Raw genomic sequence first — 21,442 nt, 5'->3', positions numbered from 1 at the left:
AAAAAATCGGAAGGGCCGGTGATAGGAAGAAGAGAGTCCCTATCGCGTACCACGATGGCATGGCCATTGGTCGGCCTTGCATATTTTTACGAGGGTGAGGCATGCTGTGAATCGAAGCATATCACCACCACCGTGCAGCTGGGCTGGCTGAGAGCTCGACAAGCGGCCTGGAACGTTTGAACATTTAGAATACCGAATCTAACTACCTGGGGCTGCAGGTACGGGAGTCGCCCGAAAGTTGGGCCAGAAGCTTAAGAAACTTTACTTTGACACCCAATCGAGCCAGGATTCTCCACGATTTTGGGAATTCAGGCGTCCGCATGCCCAAGGATGATATTCAGCGGCCCTCCAACTCTGGCTCCAGTTCTGGTTCTAGCTCCAGTTCTGGCTCTTCAGATCTCTCAGCCGTCGTGCGATTTGCTAATGAATTGGCTAATGCCGCTGCCTGTATGACCTGGCTTAGACCTCAACAAAAAGAACATAAATTCCTGACATATACCTAAGTACTTGTGTATATGTAGTAGCTACTGAAGTAGTTGGTTGTATGTAGTTAGTTGCTCCTCTTGATCGATGGCGCGAGCTTTGGATAGGATGATATGGTGATGCATGAATAGTATACTTAGGTATCAGAGCGCTGTGGTGGATTCCATCCATACTTACTGACATACCATACATACATACATATGCATCGGTCGGGAGAAGACGGAAGGGCAAGCCGGGGATGGCTGAGAGGTTTGAAGCGCTCCTTCGTGATGTTCATATTTAGACCGTTGGACGCGAATATTATAGGCTCAAAGGGCAATATTTTAGGTAAAGAAGGGGTAATGAGAACTTCCAAAGTCTCCGACCGAACATCACGAGTCATATTGAAGTAATGCTTCGTCAAGATTACGACCGACATCGCCCATGTCTTGGTATTGCCCGACCCGCCCTCTGCCCGCACGCCTCTTCGCCTCGCCTCGTATGAAGCGTCGTCACCAGCTAGCCAACCAGCTAGCTTCTTACTATCACCTTCTGAAGCTCTGATGATGCGGGGACATGACAATCCGTGTTGAGTATTGCGTGAGACTGCTCTTCTCAATATGGAATCTTCCTCTAGCAGCTGGAAGGAGTTCCTTCCTCTCCTTTCCCATTCCATCCAACATGGCAAACTTTTTTTTTTCTGACACCATGAGCCGGCTCCAATATACCTGTCACCAACAATGGTAGACCCTGGTAGGTAAGTGCTTACCTGTTTGGCTTGCTGAATCTAGCAATTGGATATCAGATCCAATGTATAATCTAAGTATAAATTTGATCCTGGTCTAACCCCGGATGTACTATGTAAGTATATATTGCACGAGGAGCTATTAATATCGGGCCATGCTAACACCCACCATCTCACCCTCAGGTTTCTAGACTTGTCCGGAATGCCCCTCAATTGTAGCTACATCAAAGATGCATTCGCACGTGGCGTCGCATAGGGGGAAGAGAAGAAAAAAGGGATTCATCTTTCATCACTATGAGATGGTCCCAGAACATCCTCCATGGAAGGTCTCCAAGCTGGAGCGCTCGATCACAGATGTATGAATGCATCTCGAAAGTTCTCTAAGGTCTTCCTTTGACGGCTTTTGATATCTTTTGATATCCTGATATGTACCAGCGCAGCACAGTGCAGCGACAAACCCTGGCCTGTCCTGAACAGGCCATGGCGGCGAGGGTGTGCATGTTTCAAGCGAGGGAACATGGCCTGAGCTAGCCTGGCTATCAGTGATTGGCTAATTTCTCATTTGAAGATTCTGGGCGTCCCTAAACGGTGCCTGGCCTGTTTTAGCCTTTTCATGATGGGGCTTTTTCCAGAACTTCGACATCTTACCTTTTCACCTTCCATTCGAATTCTGCATCTTCCATCAACCTCCTGGAGGCTCCCTTTCCGCCACTTCAACCCCCGCCAGCCTTATCCGGATCCTCTATCGATCGAACAAGAATCTCGAGATCATAATTTCTATCAGCTATCTTTCTATCTTACTTGTATTTTATTACATTTTCCTACGGCAAGGAGCGGTGTTCAGAGCCTCGGTTTTGGTGAATTGACTATTTGGATCCTGTCCTGCCACCCTTTTTGACTTTTTGGTTTGGCTTGAGTTTTGCATTGGTTTTATTGGCATTGCCACTTTGAGAGTGACAGACAGCCCAGCCCAGCCCAGTCTGCCCTGTATTACCTGGCCTGGCGAATTCAAACAACAAAACATCAACCTCGAAAAACTACGACTTTCTTCATCACCGCTTCTATCATCATCTTATCATTATCATTATCATCATCACCCATATCACGAACATCACCATCCTTCCATTTTCCGTCTTCCGACATCCCGTCACCGGCAGCACCACGGGACTCTATTTCGAAACCGCATGGGCCGGCGATTTCTCGAGAACCAACAGGACACGGTGCAGCCGAGGCGTTTAACCGAGATTTTTGACATTCTCTTCAACGAAACCTCCATCAAATCGGCGACTCGAGAGAGCCGTCGCGAATTCTACACACACCTCCCTTCACGACTGGGAAATAATTAGATGTCTTCTCAGCAATCCCCGCCTCCTCATCAAGGTCCACCGTCGAACCGAAACCAACCTCCTTCGGCTTCCCGGTCGATATCACCTCACAAGAGGCCAAGAACACCCGACTTTTCAAGGGAGCCGCCTAAGGGGCCACGTGCTTATCTTACACATCAGGGAGGCCCGCCGGCTGGCGGCGCCGGGAACAATAGCTATGGGGCAAGGGCACCTCCTGGCCCTCGAGGGCGGTCTCCTCCTCCTCTGGGACCGAGGTCTAGGACAACCGTGGGACCTCTGAGCGCAGGTAGTGGTACGTGACAGTGTTTCATTTACTGGTCGTATCTCAATATACCATTTAGATACGTAACAAAATTCATTGGGGTTCTTTATGCTGATTTAGTATCATTCGTAGGAATGAGCCCAGTGAATGACAGCTATAATGCTTTCCGGGAACGTCCACCACGCGAATATGATGATTATACTCGTAATCGTACAATTCCACCGCGAATGAGGGAAGGGCCTCCGGGGGTTGGTATAGAACGACGACAATCGATTGGCGGGCCTATGGGTGGGCCGTATCCTCGTAGAACATCGCCTCCTCGGAGATCAAGAAGCCCTCCGGAGAGAAGAGGATGGAACGATCGGATTGAGAGGTATTCCCGGGAGGATTTTCGTGATAACAGGGACAACCGAGAAGATTATTTCGCTAGGACTGCGAGGGAGGACCGTCATTTTCAGCGAGAGGGTCATCCACGTGATACAAGGGAGCGCGATTACTCTTATTCCTCGTCATATCGACCGGAGCCACGGGAACAATATACTAATAATACCCGAGAGTTCCATCATCGCCAAAGCGTTAGCAGCCAAGGCCTGCCAATCGTATCACCAGTTGACGATCCGAATAAACTCGCTAGGGAGCAACGGGAGCGAGAGGCTGCCGAGTAGGTCCAAACTTATCGGTGCTTGGGTATTGTGTTTGGCCTTTGTTGATTGCTAAAATTTCGATTCGTCTTTTTAGGTATAAGAAACGTCGGACAGCTGGTCCTCGACCAAATGACCCTCCTGAGAGAAAACGTTCCACTCACACTAGGTCGCCCTCGCCGTCCGGTCAACATCAGACGACCCATTCACCTCCACATACTGTTTCTTCTCGCTATACCTCAAATCCATCCCCTTCGACTAATTCGCCTCCACCACTTTCAGATCGTAATAATGAGAGAACCTTATCTGATACACCTTTCAAGTCCGACAATAATCAACCCATTCAAAGTGCAACGCCACAAACGCCTCACCCACCGCACACACCGAGCACGTTTCAGCGGAATTTAACTCGACCAACACCCTCCGTTCCAATCCTCTCTGCTCCTGCACCTCCAAGTGTTCCATCATTTAGAGATATCCCGCTAGGTCCCCGTGCTTTATCCAACAGCTCGCTTAGAACGATACCAACAGGTCCGAGGATACCTCCAACAGGTCCTAGGTGGGATAAGGACAAGAAAGACGGCGACAAAGACGACTCTGGGACTTTGATTAAGGAAGAGCCGCACGAGAAAACGATAGATGACAAACCACCTATTGATGAACCTAGTCCGGTCGAGGAGGGTGAGGTGGTGAATAGTGGCGACGAGAGATCGTTCGAAGGAGACCACCGAGAGACCGAAATGGAAAATACGAACGATTTCCGGAAAGAATCGTCTTCCTTGGAATATAGGTTTGACCGGGTTTCAGGGGTTCCTGCGCTTCATAACGTCGCAGATGCTGCAGAAACCAAGAAGGATGTTCCAAAAGAAACATTTGTCAAAGAGGCGCCACCAGTGAAAGAACCAACTGAACCTAAAACTGTGCCGCAGGACAAGCGGCCTTCCACAGCTTCCGACAATGCCATGCGTGATCAACCTTCACTATCCGCCTCACCGACTGCGAAGATTCCTCCAACTATCCTATCGCCCTCTACAGAATCTGCGAAGTCTGTCCCCGTTCAGCCTGCTCATTTTGCTCCGACATCGCCCTCTCAACCATCCCAAATATTACCCCCCTCGGTTCCTACAGGCCCTCGAGCACAGTTTAACAACCAATCTGGTCGCGGTGGTGGAGGTCCGTTCTGGGGTCCTCGTAGAGGTAACATGATGGCCCCAGGGTCATTTGGCAGAGGAGCTGGACCGGCACCTTACTCTATTAAGCGTGAAGAAGAGGAGCGACGCCCAGGCCTCTGGAATTCGGGTCGTGGGGCCATGGCTGGTGGGCCATCGAGCCGAAATTTTGCACCATCCGGGCCAGCAGGACATTTTGGTCGGCCAGGCCAAGCTTTCACCTCTCCAAAGTTGACTAATGCAGAGCTAAGAGCTGGGAGAGCCCCTAGTGTTGATAGCGTTGGGAATCAGAACTCTGAAAAGGGACAGGAAAGCGCTGGAGTATCGGCCATTGAAGGGCCTACAAGGCTTGTGGAATCCCAGGACATCGTGATGGAAGATGCACCCCAATCTGAACCAGTATCGACGCCACTTCCGGAACCAAGTGTCAAACAAGAGAGCCCTGTCGAGGCCAAGCCGTCAAATGACGATGTCAAGGCTGAAACTCTGAACGAGGACGACGATGCACTCACCTCGTCTGATGTTACGAAGAGAATCGAGGAAATTGATCAGCGTATAGGGGCAATTGAATCTCAACTCAATGTACTCGACACACGAAAGCAGAGCAAACAGGTTGAATTAGAACAAATGGACATTCGAGAAGCTGAAACGGTGGTAAGGACTGTTCGAGAGCAAGATATCGAGACGGAGGCGCCCAAAGCAAACACAGAAAATGATGCTTCGACTCAGGATATCCCTAAGCAGGATAGTTTGTCTCCTTCTCTGGCCGCAGAATTCGCCGCTCAGTCGATGGAAGATAAGCCAAGGCTACCAGGACCGATGGATAGTTCACCGGAACCGGAGCAGCCGTCAACTCCAAAGATGTTGCATGACCTCTCCCCAATCGTTAAGGAAGATGAAGATGCGATGGTCACGGACGTTAAGGAGGAATCGAGCGCTTCGGCCAAAGAAACTTTCGATACATCATCGCTACCCTATTTCATCCCGGGCCGGCAACGGGAACCCGTCGAATATGAATTCTGGAATGCTAATATAAGCCAACATTCAAAGGTCGAGGATATTCTTGCCAAGCACATTTTGGAAAGGAAGGCAAATATTGAGGAGAAGACAATGAAATTGAGGCAGGAGTATCGGGACCATTTGCCCGGTTGGAAGCAGGATTGTGAAAAGCTGGATTCCGAGGAGAAGCGAAACAAGAAATCAGACTCCGAACCTATTGACACAGTACCCGCAGAAGCCGTGCCGCCGGCGGTAAATTTGGAGGTATCGGGAACTGCAAGTCTCGGTCGTAGAAGTGGACGTGGCGTCAGTAGTGATTTTGTTAGCTCTGAATATGAAATCGAAAGGATAATGAAGTTGTCTGAGAAAGAGGAAGCCGAGAAAGCCGAAGCTGAAGCAAAGGAGAAATATGATGACTCCCGCGAGGCTGTGGTTCCAGATATGATCCTCGATCCCGACGAGAAAGCTAGACTCCTCTACGTCGACACGAACAACATCGTAACTGACAAATCGGCTGTCAAGGGTATCTTCAAATTCGAACGCCCGGCTGACAACTGGACGGAAGAAGAGCAGAAAATCTTTAAAGAGAGGTTCGCACAGTTTCCGAAACAGTGGGGTAAAATCGCTCTCGGTATTGAAGGCCGCGATTACAAGGCTTGCATTCTCCATTACTATCAGACCAAGCAGCAGACAGCTTATAAGGAACTCGTCAGGCCAGCGAAGACGACCAGACGTCGTAAGCCGGGCCGCACTATCGCTATCACCAACGCTCGTACAACGAGAGCCAGAGCATCTGCAGCTACTACGCTGTCCGAGGCGAGGCGTGGTACCCCATTAGAGGACGAAGATGTGGATTCTGAGGATGTACCGACACAGGGTAGACCGCGGAGAGCTGCTGCTCCTGTGTTTGGAGACAATGATGATAACTTGACCCCTGGTCCGAGCGGGAAACGTCAGGCAGGTGGAAAGCCGTCAATTAACGTTGAAGATGTTTCTACGCCGACCCCCGCCGAGAAGCCTACCGGGAAACGCCGGGGGGGTCAGAAAGCGGAAAAGGAGAAAAAGGAGAAGAGCGCGTCTCGAGGAAGGACACCAAATGCAACACCTGCCAATGAAAAGGCTGAAAAAACGATCAAAAATAAGGGAGATCTGCTTCAGATGCCGCAGGAACTGACCGCTGCTGGTGCCCTGGCCAACATGAGCGCTGCCGCTCCCGGCACTCTCACGGGGCTTTCTAATGTTCGCGGGTTTAATCAGGAGTTAATTCAACCAGCTCCTCCATTGAAACAAGAACCTGGAACGAAGTTAGAAGACGACATTGGCCGACTCCAACAACCATTTGTTACACAACCCTATCTTGATCCTCATAACCGAATGGCGATACCGGCATCGGGCATTCCTCAACCGGAAATCGTGCCTTCACGGCCTCTTGCTCCCGGAAGAAGACCTGGAGCTCCTGGGGGTCGCGGAAGAAAAGCGGCCCAGGTCGATGAAGATGGGGTTCTAATCGCGCCTGTAACTTCGAGTTACTGGTCTGTCCCTGAAACACAGGATTTCCCGCAGTTGCTAGCCTCTTTTGGTACCAATTTTGAGGCAATTGCGGAGCACCTGGGCACCAAGACCACTACCATGGTTAGTTTTATAATACCCGTATCTTTATAAGTACAGCGAGAGTCGTTAACAATAATTTAGGTGAGAAATAATTACCAGAGGGGTTGTGAGCAGGGTAAGGACTACCAGAGGATTGCTGAAGAGGCAAATCGTAAGATCGCCACGGGAGAAGCTGTTCCTGCCCCTCCCCCTCCAATCCTTCCTTCTTCTAAGAGGAGATATGACAATTCGAACTCGCAAGCCAATCGCGCCGCACAAGCCCAAGCTGTTGATTCAGATACCGAAATGATCGACCCAAGCGCCAGGAAGCAACCTCAAAGGCTCCCGCCACAGGGTACTATCTTTACGCCGAATAGGACAGTCGCAGTAGGGCCAGAAGCTAGGATCCCTGCTCAGATACAGTCAAAACCCGGGCCTAAACCCGGGACCTTCAAAGAAACTCGCCCCTCCCCACGGCCACCTGTCCCATTCGTTCAGAGCGGTACCGGTATTGAGGATTATAGACCGGTCATCCCACCACGAGGCCCGATAGAGCCCTCTGGGAAAACGCCTGCCCAAGCAATACAGATTACTGACATGGATGATGTGCCATCTCGGCAGTTTCCCGGCTCCCAAGCTAGTCATCAAAGAACAATTGATCTTGAATATGAAAGAAGGCAACGACAGGGAATTCAGGATCCTCGGGTTATGTTACAGCAGCAGCAAGAACACTTGGCGCGTCAGGAGCAAGCCGCTCAGTCTAATAAGATAGCACAGCAACAACCTGCCCGGCAGCCTCAAGCAGTTCAAGCTCTTCATACCCAAGCCCATCCAACCCAGATCTCTATCCAAGAACAGCCAGGCGCCCCAAGATTCGACCCTCGGGACCCTCGAAACGATCCTCGAGATTCTCGCCCCCAAGATCAGTACAGAACCCAACCCGCTCATCTCCAAGATCTCGTGAAACAGGAGCCGAGAGAGAAGCGAATCAGTGGTGAAAAGCTTGTTCCTATGCCTGGCCTTGAGCGACACCCAGTCCAGCATGCATTCCAAGAAGAGAAACGGCCAAGATCTCCCCCGATCCAGCGACATCATTCACCCCAGGTCTCGACCCAGGCTGCACCGCGGGCTGCGCCTGATACAATGTCTAAAATGGTTTTGGGGCCGACTTATAAGGATGAGCGATCACCCCCAAGGATGCCTATTGAACAAGTACAAGGCCAGCCACATGTCATGCATGTGCAACAACAGACCCAGCAAACAACCCACCGGAGACACGATTCTGGAAATCACAGTACTCCACCAGCGATCCCTTCACAAGGCCAACAGCAGCACCTTCGAACAGCTTCTTCATCTAGGCCGCCATACCCCCCAGCCCAACAAACCCCACCTAGCGCTCCAGCACCACCCCAGCAGCCGCAGCAATCACAGCAACCACCCCCGGCAGCTGCTCCGCCAACCGCTCCATCCAAGTCTGTGTTCAGTCTCGCTTCGATCCTTAACGGGCCAGAAGAACCATCGCGTCCCCCAGCCAGATCCACAAACGAGACTTGGTTTGGAACCAGTGCTTCATCCTCGTCGTACCCAGCTCGAGACCCCCCGGCCCCTCAACGGCCTCAGCCGGAGCCCGTTTCTCACTATAACTCACCCAGCCTTTCAGCAGCTGTCCCTCACTTTGGTAGACACTCGCCAACCCCATCTGAACCCCTCTTTCACTCACAGAGGGCCCCATCTTCAGTCCCTCTTTCACAGGGCCCGGTATCTGGTACCATGTTTCAGAAAACCTACCCACCGGCTCAAACGCGCACACCTCCACCCCGATCGACTTCGCATCCGAATTATCCACCTCAACAACCTCCACCTCATTCTCAAGTCCCCCCTGGCCCACCTGTTTCCTCGTATCACGATCACCCTTCCCGGCACCACGCTCCACCACAACGGGACCCTGGAGTAGATCCTAGGGATCGTGATCCGCGCGATCACTTTAGTCAATACCCTTCTTCTCGTCAACATCAGTTCTCACCACCGAACTATCAAAGTGCCTATCCTCCCCCTCCTTCGTCACAGGCACCGCCCCCGATTCATCGGGAACCGATTGAGAGAATCCACCCAGATAGGACAATGCATCAACAACATCCACATCATATTCAAACACAACAACCTGGTGGCTACCCACCTCCGCCTCAGCAGTACCATCCTAGTCGGCCTGGCGAACAAGGCCCGCCACCGTCATTGATGCAACCTAGTGGATTCTACGAATACTCCGCCCGACCGAGGCAGATGGATAGCCATGAGAGAGGAAACCGCTAAGAATAATTTGTATGCCGTCACAGCCCGTTTTCCATTGTAAATAGGGACCATGAGTGTCCACAGTTTACCTCCATTGTATTCCTATTGTTTCTTTGCCGTCTATGAATTGTCTCATTTACCGTTTTTGCATTCTCCTTTTCAAAGTCATGCTTACGAATGGGGTTATTTGGTCATCATGAATCGACATTCATGGCACGGAGTCGAACGTCTTTATTAGCTCTGCAGTGTGATACTCATCTCTTCTTCTTCTTCTTCTTTTTTTTTTTTTTGATGTTTCCCCCCTCCCCTTCTACTGCCTCTCACACAAAATTTTAAAACGTTCTCCTTTTCTGTCCTTATGAAGTGCCTAGTGGTATAGGTCGAGGTCTATATCAATATGGGCTCGACACTCAATAAATAACATGTATTCAAAAATTATTTTTATAAGCTCCATTTGTAGTGTGCGTGCCTGACCAGGTTTATTTCAAGGGTTGCAAGCCAAGTCAGTAAGCTTTCGTACCGCGGATCTCGTCAACCGCGAAGCCACTTGAATATCCAAATATTCATGGTAACCCAACTCAACCAGCAGTTAAATCTGGTGCAAAATCTGGGGCAAGACGAGCGCGCCAAGAGGAACTCACTTCACTCTGCATGATGCTGTCGCTGCGGAGAAGCATTGGCAACGCGATCATGCCGCCCCCGCCACAAGGTATTTGGCATGCGGCTGACAAAAGCCTGTGGAATATAAAACGTTCACAATTATAGGGGGTTTTGAGGTCTTAGTTCATCCTATGGATTCGAGAGGGATTTACTTTTGGTTCTTGATGAGTTTGGGACGTTATAGAGATAAATACATGTTCTGTATTCTTTGTTAAGATGGCAATAACAATCATTCGAAGTCTATCGATATATTCCGCCCTCACTTTTTTTCTATCACTTTCAGCAACATGGAAACCTACCTATGCACAACTGTCAGAAAATGCGACTGATGACAGGCTCACCGTAGCTCTTGGGACAACAAGTCGAACTTTATCAGCACTTGGAACGTTAACGAGGGCTCCTTTACCTACCGAGTGTTTTTCGTTAGGAGGAGGAGGGAATGCTGCTGCTGTTGGAACTCGGTTTCAAGGATGTGATGCTGAACGCCAGAAGTCGTGTTGTCCAGGTGGATATTCCACGGATGGGTTCTATTATGCAACTGAATGTCCTATGGGGTATACGCCCCGGCCGACGGATCTTGATACGGCGGTGGGTGCTTTTTCTGTGGATAGGACGAAGGATAGTGTGGCGTTCTGCTGTCCGACGTGAGTTAACATATATTACTTCACCCCTTCTCAGTACCTTATAAAATTGGTATACATGATGTAAGATGGCGTTTCTTGCAATTTATTTGTGAGAGAAGTTTTTGCATTGATGCATAGATGGTCATGCACATAGAAAAAAGAGAAAAAAGAGGATAAGCTGGTTTAAAGAATTCTAAAGGTTCATTGACTGACAATACTCAAACATTCTGGCCATACGATAGTCCAAACCCAAGCAGCGGATGGAGAGAATCCGGATTCTACATGTCCGATGGGCTAATATGTAACTGGGATTCAATCGAATCTGGAATATCAACGACGGTTTATAACCGAGCATTGGCATCTGCGATTGTGATTGTCATGACTGACACTTTACTTCGGTTATCAGCATCATCAGCTGGCACTTCTACAAGAGGCACGGACAGGAATAACAGCCCAGCTGAAACAAGTGGTTCGGCAGGAGATCAAGGAGGGACAAGTTCAGGAGGGATGTCAAACGGTGCGATCATCGGTATAGCAGTGGGAGTCGGATTTCCGGTTTTGGCGATCATCGGGTTTTTGATATATAAGTTTGGTCGTGGTGGGGGCACTAAGAAGGAGGAAGGAGATGGAAATCAAAGAGTTGAAGAGGGTGGAGTTGGGGGTATGATGTATTGATTCTGTTGATTTCGGCTTCTTTCAGATGCATAGAAGGCCATGATTACTCCATTGTATTGGCTGGAAGAAATTCCGATCAGGCTGATTCTGTCCTGAATACGGTTTCGTGGCGCTTGATGTGAACTACGAGTTTGTACCTGTCGGGTATATATTCCTTTCGTTTTGTTACTCAGATGTTCGTCGTAATAATTGACTTTTGTTAATGTATAACCAAGAAGTCTTGGGATACTCATCTAATATAATTATTTTTTAAGCATCGCGATGGCTAGCTGCTGAAATGTAGTGGGATCTGTGCGCTTGCAGCTAGCAGATGTATGCATGCATTTGGCGTTCCTGTAGGCTGTATGCTCGAGGCACAAGTTTACCAGGACACGAGAGGAAAACATTAAAACATCCATGGCGTAGATCATTCGCTCAGGTCTCTCGTTCCAGCGTTCGTATCATGGAAGATATTTGGGTACGAGAGGGGTACGTGGCTGGTCCGTGCACGAACATATTACTACCATTCCGGAGTTCCTATCCAATGGATTGGGTATTTTAGATGGTACAGAAACGTTTGTTGATGCACTCACGAGGATAAATATGTTGGGTAAATTGTTATATAAAAGTGCTTCCGGGTAAACTCGAACGTTTTAAATGCAAGACGATCGAAGACGGGGAACCCCCAAGAATTTCGAAGAGTGGGGTTCTTTTGTTAGCATGTTTTAATGTGCGCGAGGCCAATTCACCAAAAGATGGTGGTGACATTTTCTAGACCTTAAGGTACCTTGTGATTTAAATTTTTAATGTATGGAGATAAAAAAGTTTGAGAAGGTTCTATGCCGGTAATCGAAGCTGCAGCTTCCGTCAAAAACTTCCAGCGGCGGCACAGATGTGCTGCAGGTGCCGTGTTGGTAATCCTTATTAATCCTCCTCTTGATGTTAATATTTGACGACTATTGATAAAAACCGGATTGGCACTTTCGCACATGAACTTCTTCGGTCGAAATGGTTAGGGCTCCAAGATTGTGGCGTGCTCGGTACGGAGTGTATCTGGAAAAGATAGAAAGGATAGATTGTCGGCGCACGGATGGCAGGCGTTCTTCCTGAATCTTCCAAGGCTGTATCAAACAAATCAAAAACCGCAAATCGGAAAGAAAAGAAGATTGATGCATTGGTGGGTCATACACCAGTGGGGATATATATGCGTTCCTGGAGAAGCATTTCCAGGTGAAAAATGTCCGAGCAATTGTCATTTGTATTATGCAGGGGGTCACAAATATGGTATACTACGTACGGTCGACGTCGAGACCCACAAGAATATGTACTTACTTTGCACGTATAAGGTATACCCCGCGGAGTTTAATACAGCGTTCATGCACTTCTATAACTCTATCAGTGTCGAGTCAGGAGACCCTATATTATATTCAAGTATCAATATATACCACTCTTGTCATTAAAATGGGGGAGGAGAAACAATGGTATGGAATAGGTTTATGTGCCGGCGAGGTTCCTGTCAGTTTACTAGTCCTAAAATGCGAAGTCACCCGGATAAAGGGCAAAAAATCCTCGATTTTAGGCAGGATCAGGTCGACACGGCGCACTGACGTTTAAAAAGAAAAAGGGATTTCGGCGCCTATGCACATTGAGACGTTATGCACATTGCACATGCACACAAAGGTCGACTCGAACTGCTTTTCAGCTGCTCATCATATTGACAGGACTAGCCGACTCGTTCCACAGAATTATGGCTGATGATGGCTTTCGGTTCGGCCGTGGTTCCATCGCAGCCAATCGAGGAACTGGCGCTTTTTTTTGTTCGTTTCTTTGATGTGGTATTTGTGCACTGACAGCTCGACAATTCTGGACCCACGGTGGCGGAATCCCTCGAGTCGCACTCGCGAAGAGAGTTTTTGCTCCCCCCCCCCGGAAATAAGTTAATGGGCATTTTGTGCCAATGGGCATTTCGGTTTACGAGACTGCCAATCGCTAGGCATCTCGACTGTGTCAGTGGCATGGGGGCTAGTACTCTGCATACAGCACATAGGACCAGATCTGAATGCCACGCCGTAAGTGTGGGGTTTTGTCTGAGGGAGCAGTTCGATCAGTAACAGTTACACAGGCTAAAGAAACGTGGAGATGAATCAACAACACAGGATTGTTTCGGTAATTTGAGGTTTGAAGGGATTAACTATGGTCTTGGGAGCTTAGCTAGGAAAATGAGGCCGATTTGATAGATGGATGGAGATCGTATGTAGCTGGTGGTTTAGACAACAGCATGTGCCGCGTCGTAAATTACTTGACGGATGACTAGCTCGCACCGGAGTCCGCACCTTTTTGGTATGCCCATACGCAGATGAGAGCTGAATAAACGTTAGGTGCAAGGTCCCGGAATTCGGTTTGGCCCTCATTCAGGGACCCCTTGCATTAGACTAGTCGAATCAGTGCCACGTTTTCTGCGGTTGGAGGTTTCAACCAGGTTCCAGGATCTTGTTCTCATGTTGGGAGCAAAGAAAGAGGGCTTTTCTGCCACGGGCCGAAATAAAACACAACATGGAAAGAATCGAACACCTGATATTTGATAGTATGTACTAAGGTGTAAGTGAGGAGTATTTACTATAGAGAAGGGTAATATATGGTACATCTTCTAACAAATAAGCCACCGCTTCGTCACCCCAGAATTGACTTTAAGTGATGGGGAAGTGATGGGGAAGCTTGGCCTGCGAACACATGATATAATTTCAGATATCTGAAATGCGAAAAAATAAAAAGTTTTCCCCAACTTCAGATCAAAACACAACCCAAGAAGATCTTAACCTTTATATCGACTTGGCGAAACGGCTGGTAAATCGATCTCGAAACTTTGGCACAATTAAAATGTAAAATTTGGTTAAGATGTGTGTGTGACTTTGTTAGACTTGGCCGTTGGCATTTGTAGTCATGAGGTCCTCGACACCGCAAAATAGAGATAGTGTCGGGTAACATAACCAACATTATATACAACTACTCTCTAGCAAGCTTTAGAGTGACATAAAACTGGACCTGAATCGTCACTTTTATGGTTGGCGCAGCCTTGGAAGTGTCACTGGATAAATAGCGGTCGCCTATAGAGGTGCCCAATCTCGTCTGTTCGGAAATATCATTTTTACCGGCCGCCCAGTGCCGACAACAGCCTATCGCTTCGAATTCGTGTGCTGACTGATGGCCCACAATGTCGACCCACAGAAGTTGAAATTGTGAAATTAGTCTTCGCAGTTACAAGCTAGTGTATTTCCAGGATCCCCCAGACCGTCGGTCGAGGGTCTAACGCAAGTGATACTTGTTGATGCAACGCCTCCATTTCTCCTTTCAACTGCCTCGGAGCTAATGGACGTATTGTATAGGAGCCTAGAGCAGGATGTATAGATATTTGTAGTATACTACTGCTAGGGAGCGATTGACAAGGTAGACCATGTCTAGCTACGCTCCCAGTACGACATTTTACAATGGTGTAATCTTGAATTCCAAAATGATGATCATGCAGAAGTTTCTATTTTTTGAGGCATCTCATATAGGAACTAACAGAATTTTGGTAAAAAGCATATCGCTAGTAAACCTCCCTCGAAATGGGTATATTCGTACATGTGCATAGCAAAAAATATGTATTAAACGCTTTTTTCTTAGCGGTGCTAGTATGCTTCAATAGATGCGGTCGTAACTCAATAAAGGGGGCTAGGGTATTTGTGTTTTCTTTTCGCAACAAAGGAAAGTCAAGGAGGGTCAAGGGAGAATTACATTTGTAGTTTTCGAGACTGGGGTGTGCTAAACAAAAGAAATGGTGCGAAATAGCTTCATGAAGAACTCCAAATCCGAGAGGGGTATCCAGACGCCAATGACCAGAAAGTGAGAAAATAAGAAGTCAAGTAGCAGAGCGTACCAACAAATGAAACAAACAAAAGAAAATTTAATTAACTATTGGCTTCCGATCTTGATTCGATTTCTAGGAATGCTTTCAATAGATGGTTTCTTCCTGAGGAACCCCAAGCCGAAGTGGATACTTATGTCCCTCCACATCAGTTTGCAACTAGCCCATGATGTTACAAGGTAGATGATGAAGTTCCATAAACCTTGGGCTGGAAGTACGAGGGCAGCAGTGAGATAGAGAGCGAATTCCTGCTTTTCGGGGTGGATCAAGGCATAGACACGATTGGTTGAACTCGGTACCTAATTTGTACTGTTAGAATTTGAAGTAAAGCACTTGAGGTATTCCAGTTTACACATACCCAAGTAATGATGAGACCGATGAAGAAGAGGAAAGCGCATCTAGTATATGCCCACGCAGCCGCATTTGCTCTCATAGTCTTTCTGTTTGCAGCAAGAGCTCTTCGGTTTGAATTAGGTGGAGCAACAGGAACAGCAGTAGCAGTCTCAGTCGCTGTCAATGATGGCTTGTTCGTACTCGAATTAGAAGTAGTAATTGAACCAACAGAATGTGAGCGACCGTGTCCTGGAACTAGTTCCTCTTCACCATCGCGATCACTAGGAGCATGCTCAATGTCACCGACCGACTCGGCCTCGAATTCGTGTTCGTTGTCTCGAATATGATTTTGACGTTCACGGCTTGTTGCTTCAATTGTAACTGTGTACTTGTACGGCTCATTTTCGCCGGCAAGATAAGTGCATCCAATCGGTTCCGGCTTTTCCACATGATCGATATGGGTAACCGTGGTCATTTGAATAGCCGACAGAGGAGACTTTCCGGATGGTGCGGCATATGAAGAAAGCTCGGTCTGACTGGTGGACTGGGTTGGAAGATGCCCATGCCTTTGGTCAAACCGACGAAGGTCGGTTCTCATACGAAAAACTGTTTTCCCAGCTGCAACATAGAGGACGAAAGTAATAAGAATAATGATCCTGATTTACGTAATTAGCGACTGTTATTTCTAATCATTTGGTGGTATATCATTTGGGTACTTACCAGACGGGACCATAGAAGGTCGCCAAACGCAGAACATCATACTCTTGCGAAATCCAACACCAAAGAGTAGCATCGCCATATACAGGACCTTTGCCGGGTGAGCGCACAAAGAGGAGAACAAGTCCCGATATCAGGGGTAATCCAAATGAGGCTCCGACATAGTAAGGCTCCAATTTCCTCAACTGAGGCGAGCTGAATTTTCTGTTGACGGTCAGATACACATTTAGTGCCATAAAAGCGATGAACAGGGCATCGGATTGCAGGAACCTATTATATTCGTTAGCATGTGTGCCGATTCCGATATTTCCAAGCCCGCTACCCCGGATTTCCACAAAGCTTACGTTTGAATAAATAATCCCTCTATAGGCGAAGAGAATCTGTTAGTATGGCCTGACATTTTCATCTCGGTCGAAGGGAACATGCAAGAACGGCTCCACTTACGCATGTTACACAACGCAGAACCTCGCCCAGCTGCTGGGCCGGCTCTAGCGATTGAGGTCGCAACGGTGCAAAGGATGTTTGCTATTGCAGCATAGAATGCAAGTCTGTTGATTGGCTTGTGAAATCGTGGGGACCCCAGGAAAGTGACGATAATGAATGATGCGCCGAGAATTGACAGAACCGAGGACATTCGCTGTACCGCCTCTATGGTCCCAATTTGACCTGGCGTTAACTGAGTCATTTTGTCGTTTGTCCGTTTGTCCAGTTCCCGCTATCGATATTTTTTTTGGTCTGGTGCGAATTTTGGAGAGTTCGAATTTCTGATATGTCTTTCCCAATATCTTCTTATACTGATATCGAAATTTTGGCTTGGCTGACGGAGTGATCTTGATATATCTAAGACCTTGAGGTCTATTTCCGGTAATATGTCGTCTGCAATGTTCCTGAGCTTCGGGGCAGTTGAATATTGAAGCCTGCAGCAGGGTAGCTTTATGCCGGCACCCTATCCTCCTAAGAGGGTGCTCCCGTGGATAATAGCCGTAAACGTCGATGAACGATAGATGATGAGAGAATACAGAACCGAATGGTTCCAAGAGAAAGCCCCCGGCGGAGAGAAAGCCTGGAGTTTTTAAAAGAAATGCAGCAAGGGAAAACTTAAAAGAGTCTTGTAGATCCACAAGGGCATTCCTGGTTGTCGCCCCACCATTGTCGTGAGGGATGGATCGAGACATCAGGGTATAGATATACTTTTGGGCAAGGTTCTCCATTTTCCTGGGGACTTGTGCGCATTATGCAGTGGATTGGGGGAACTCTGTTAAGTTTGGACCCCGTATGGGTACAGTACTTTGCCTGCTTGTCCCAGACATCATTGGAAAACCCACACTCCATCTTGCCTCAAGACTAGCTCGTACTGCAATATTTCACCGGCAAACTGGCCGAAATGACTTCAGCAAGTTGCTAATCTGCATGTAAGTCATGCACCATGTACCACCAGAAGGAAAGGCCGGCTAGCTGCCCAGTGCTTTGAAACGAAAGTATCGTGTTGGAAAGGTAAAATGCCACAAAAGCAAAAAGTATGCTTCTTTCTGAGCTAAAACCGGCACCACACCCTCTTCGTGACCGCTGAACGGGAGACAAAATGTCCAGACCCCTCCTTCAACCATGCGTGTGATACCCTTGCACACCCGCTGTGAAATTCGTAACTTGCACGTTTTTCTGAAGTCACGAATGTTCCTTGTACCCTGCCACCGCTATTCTTTCGTTGGTATAGATTGCCAAGGGCTCAGGTGCGCCATGGATAACGAAACGATAGTTGGCTGCAAAATGCAAGAAAACTCACATTTGATTACTACTCCACTCAATGATTCGAGTGCTCAGCCCGTAGACGTCCGAGTTCCTCATGTGATAAGTGGAGACATACTTCCCCTATGATTATCCGGGCCGCCCTTCTTTGACAGAACTCACTTCAAATTCTTCACGCATTGCATTGGCGAGAGCGCATCTGTATAACTTCTTGTTTTTTCTTATTTTTACTGCGCAGTCGCAGAAAAACATAACTGGGAGAGAAAAAAAAAAAGTTATTCCAAAATGTCATTGAATTGCTGAGTATTGGTATCGCCCTGCTCCAGTTGCGCAATTGCGTCTCTTGAGCTCGCATATCACTTCAGATATCTTTCATTCCTATTTTATTTTTATTTTTTTTACCTTCCAAAGGAGAGGCGAAGCTCCCGTTTCGAAATGATCTGTTGCATATATGCAGTTTCTACTTTAACATCGGTTGATAGTCGAATCAATTGGCTTGGTGCCTGATGCCAGCCGACAGCGGCCTTCTGAAATCCCACGCAGAAGCCCGAATGAAACCACGGCTTCTATTGCGGTCCGCTTCAATTCGAATGCGGTTTGCGTGCGCCCTCGTGGCCTTGTTCCTAGGATCTTCAAACGGTTACTTATTTTGAACCCTAAGCACTAACGAATCCGACATTAGAGAAATGCCATAAATATCAAATTCTTGCAACGGCTTGAACGAGGCATCGAGTTAATGCACAATAGCTACAAAGGCAAGGGAACAGAGGACCACTAAGCAACTTTAGTCGGGTAGATCTTGCGAGGACCCCTACCCCCGGAGAAGCAGCAAAATTGCGGTCAAATCAACTTTTAATCCGACCCTTCCAATAAAATTTTTTGGGGTCTGTCGATGACTTTGGGATGTGAAAAGAACACTCTGAGCGGACGCTGTCAGCATGCAAGTGCGGGCGAGAGAGGCTTGTCACCGTCTCGCGTCCAGGCGAGAACTAAGTATACATCCTAGGAACCTGACAGATACTTTCACCGGTTTTGGAAAACTTTCCACCATGACATAGCTGTATACGGATAATCTCTAATTGGTGGGTATAATAAAATTTAGTTATCGGCGGATAACACAGTCAGAATTGTAAGAGCTCTAGATCATGAGGCTATCATATTCAATATTGGGAAGCTAGTCGCTGATACGGGGAATCCATCAAGGACATGGGCTTATTGTCAATCACGGAAAATCAAAGCCGAATATCGAATGAGTACCGATATCCGAAAAGGAGTTGATTCAAATTTTTGAGGCAAAAATTCGCCAAAGCGTCTTTTGCTAAAGTTCCATCATCTCGTATTGAGAAATTGCATTCTTAGGGTTTGTACCGATAGACATGTCGCTAGCCAAGTTACCCCAGTCTAGAATAATCTCCACCAAAACTCTCTCCGCAAAAGCCTTAGACATGTCTCCACTTCTCCATATCTCCTAGTGTCTCCACCCACTCAACAGCGATAACATGGAGATTTATGGGGAAAGCTTGTTCTACCAATCCCCGAGGGTTCTTGCATCTCGGATTGATGGGATTTGGTATTGTTCGATACAGTACCCCTATTTCTCTCCTTTGCCCCCGTCAGCTTAGAAATATTGAAAAGGAGATCTTAGCCTTGAACTTCGCATTCTAATACTCGAAGAAGCTTTCATTTTGAGAAACCTTCCTAAAGCCAAGAAAATCTCAAGGCAGCAAAATCTCGGACATCGCGAGCAATAATTTAACGAGGGCGGAAACTTTTTGGAGGACAAATTTAAAATGCAAAGTAGCAAAATGTAGAAATATGTCACTATGTGATTGAAAGGAAACAGGATATGAAACTAATCGCTAGTATGGCAGGACTTTCTCTAGCTCTGGCTGCGTACCCATTATCGATATGTCGCAGCATCGCCGCTGCATGCACCTGCATAGTTTGACAGTTCAAAGCTTCGCCATTATATGTATACTTACTTACTATACCCTAAGAAAATTTCCCGGAAACTCATAATTATATAAGTGACGCAATTCATGACCATTCCTAACTATCGACTTTGTATACTAGGTACAAGTTTGGATGTAACTATATATGGTACTATACTATAGTACAACTGATATCGTACCCAACTTTAGAAGAACACTAGTTTAGCTTTGGCTAATGCCGCTAGAACCTTCACCCACCATGTCCATTCGTCAACTAATCAGTATTCACACAAGAGTGCGGGCCCCACAAAAATATATATCTGAAATCGCAGTTACCGCGCCATGGTATTTGACATCAAGGCCTATGCAGGAGAGGCGATAAAAACCCAGAGGACTTTAGCAGCAGTTTCGCTTCAGACTCAGGAACTGCACTGTACTGGTTCAACGGTAAGCTTAGCTCGGTGTTACGCAAATAGATGGAATATCCTGCATCAAGCTGCTCCTCCTCCTAGCTCGGTTCGGTTACTGTCGCCGTGAACAGCGCCCCCACGGCTCCTTCGATTTTCTAATCCACGGACTGATGCCCAGTATTCTCAAATAAATGGATAAGACTCGCTTCTAAAAGTGTTAATAGGTATTCTCAGGACGGTTTTACTGCTGGATGGCTCGAGCTCGACGGAACGGAAGCAGGCGCTCCTTCCGGGATGTTGATTACTCATGGTATATCGTTGATATACCTCTAACGGGATCTCACCCGCATGCAGGTCATTCTGTGGTTAACGGGTTCGTCACAGCAACAGCAACGAAAGGCTACTCGCTTGAAGAAGAAGGGTGATCTCTCGGCACATATTCCTTTTATTGTAAGGAAAGCTTCGCCCCGCTACCAGACTGTTTTCCTAGAAAGAGTATTAAACCAACCTATCGGAACTTTTGGAACCAGGTTGATGGCAGCCAATGATGTGGGTGGATCCGCGGAAATCGAAGCCCTCCTCGCCAAACCTGCATGGAGATATATCAAGACCGATTCTGTTGACGGTCGGGGAGGGGAGGAGGTAAAGTTTTATTTTTAACAGAAATAAGCGGCCAATGTGAATTCGTGAACTCATGAGCGCAGCTTGTTTTCAAAAGGCTAAATGAAACGAAACAGCATCAGCAGCCACGGAGAGGAGTTCGAACGTGATGTGATGTTGCAGATGCATCGATGGCACGCAGGCTGCGGGCCCCACGACGGCGCTGATGTCGGTATCTATGAGATATCTGGATACGCAAATACGTAACATGAATGACTGGTTGTACATGTTTTGATGCTGCGGTCGCAGAACTACATAGAACCCTTTGTTGCAACATTCTCGGGACAATTTCCTGCACGAT

General features: G+C 47.6%; 3 protein-coding genes across 3 annotated transcripts; 2 read left to right on the top strand and 1 right to left on the bottom strand.

Annotated features, from left to right (window-relative positions):
- Positions 1–2,553: 2,553 nt before the first annotated feature.
- Positions 2,554–9,524, top strand: AOL_s00215g303 (uncharacterized protein; the record flags this gene model as incomplete). Its single annotated transcript, XM_011129505.1, has 4 exons — positions 2,554–2,845; positions 2,948–3,476; positions 3,554–7,256; positions 7,317–9,524. The coding sequence occupies 4 exons, from the start codon at positions 2,554–2,556 to the stop codon at positions 9,522–9,524; spliced, it is 6,732 nt and encodes a 2,243-aa protein (XP_011127807.1).
- An 855-nt stretch (positions 9,525–10,379) lies between these two features.
- On the top strand, positions 10,380–11,461 carry AOL_s00215g302 (uncharacterized protein; the record flags this gene model as incomplete). Its single annotated transcript, XM_011129504.1, has 2 exons — positions 10,380–10,807; positions 11,029–11,461. 2 exons carry the CDS (start codon positions 10,380–10,382, stop codon positions 11,459–11,461), a joined length of 861 nt encoding a protein of 286 aa, XP_011127806.1.
- Positions 11,462–15,391: 3,930 nt separating this feature from the next.
- AOL_s00215g301 (uncharacterized protein) lies at positions 15,392–17,079 on the bottom strand (the record flags this gene model as incomplete). The annotated part of the gene is made up of 5 exons (XM_011129503.1): positions 15,392–15,643; positions 15,703–16,333; positions 16,398–16,664; positions 16,739–16,757; positions 16,839–17,079. The coding sequence occupies 5 exons, from the start codon at positions 17,077–17,079 to the stop codon at positions 15,392–15,394; spliced, it is 1,410 nt and encodes a 469-aa protein (XP_011127805.1).
- Between the last annotated feature and the right edge of the window lie 4,363 nt (positions 17,080–21,442).

This window comes from Orbilia oligospora (genome assembly GCF_000225545.1).
Source record: "Orbilia oligospora ATCC 24927 unplaced genomic scaffold scaffold00215, whole genome shotgun sequence".
NCBI classification, from domain to species: domain Eukaryota; kingdom Fungi; phylum Ascomycota; class Orbiliomycetes; order Orbiliales; family Orbiliaceae; genus Orbilia; species Orbilia oligospora.
The sequence above is the reverse complement of the archived record's forward strand: the minus strand, read 5'-3'. Positions and strand labels throughout refer to the sequence as shown.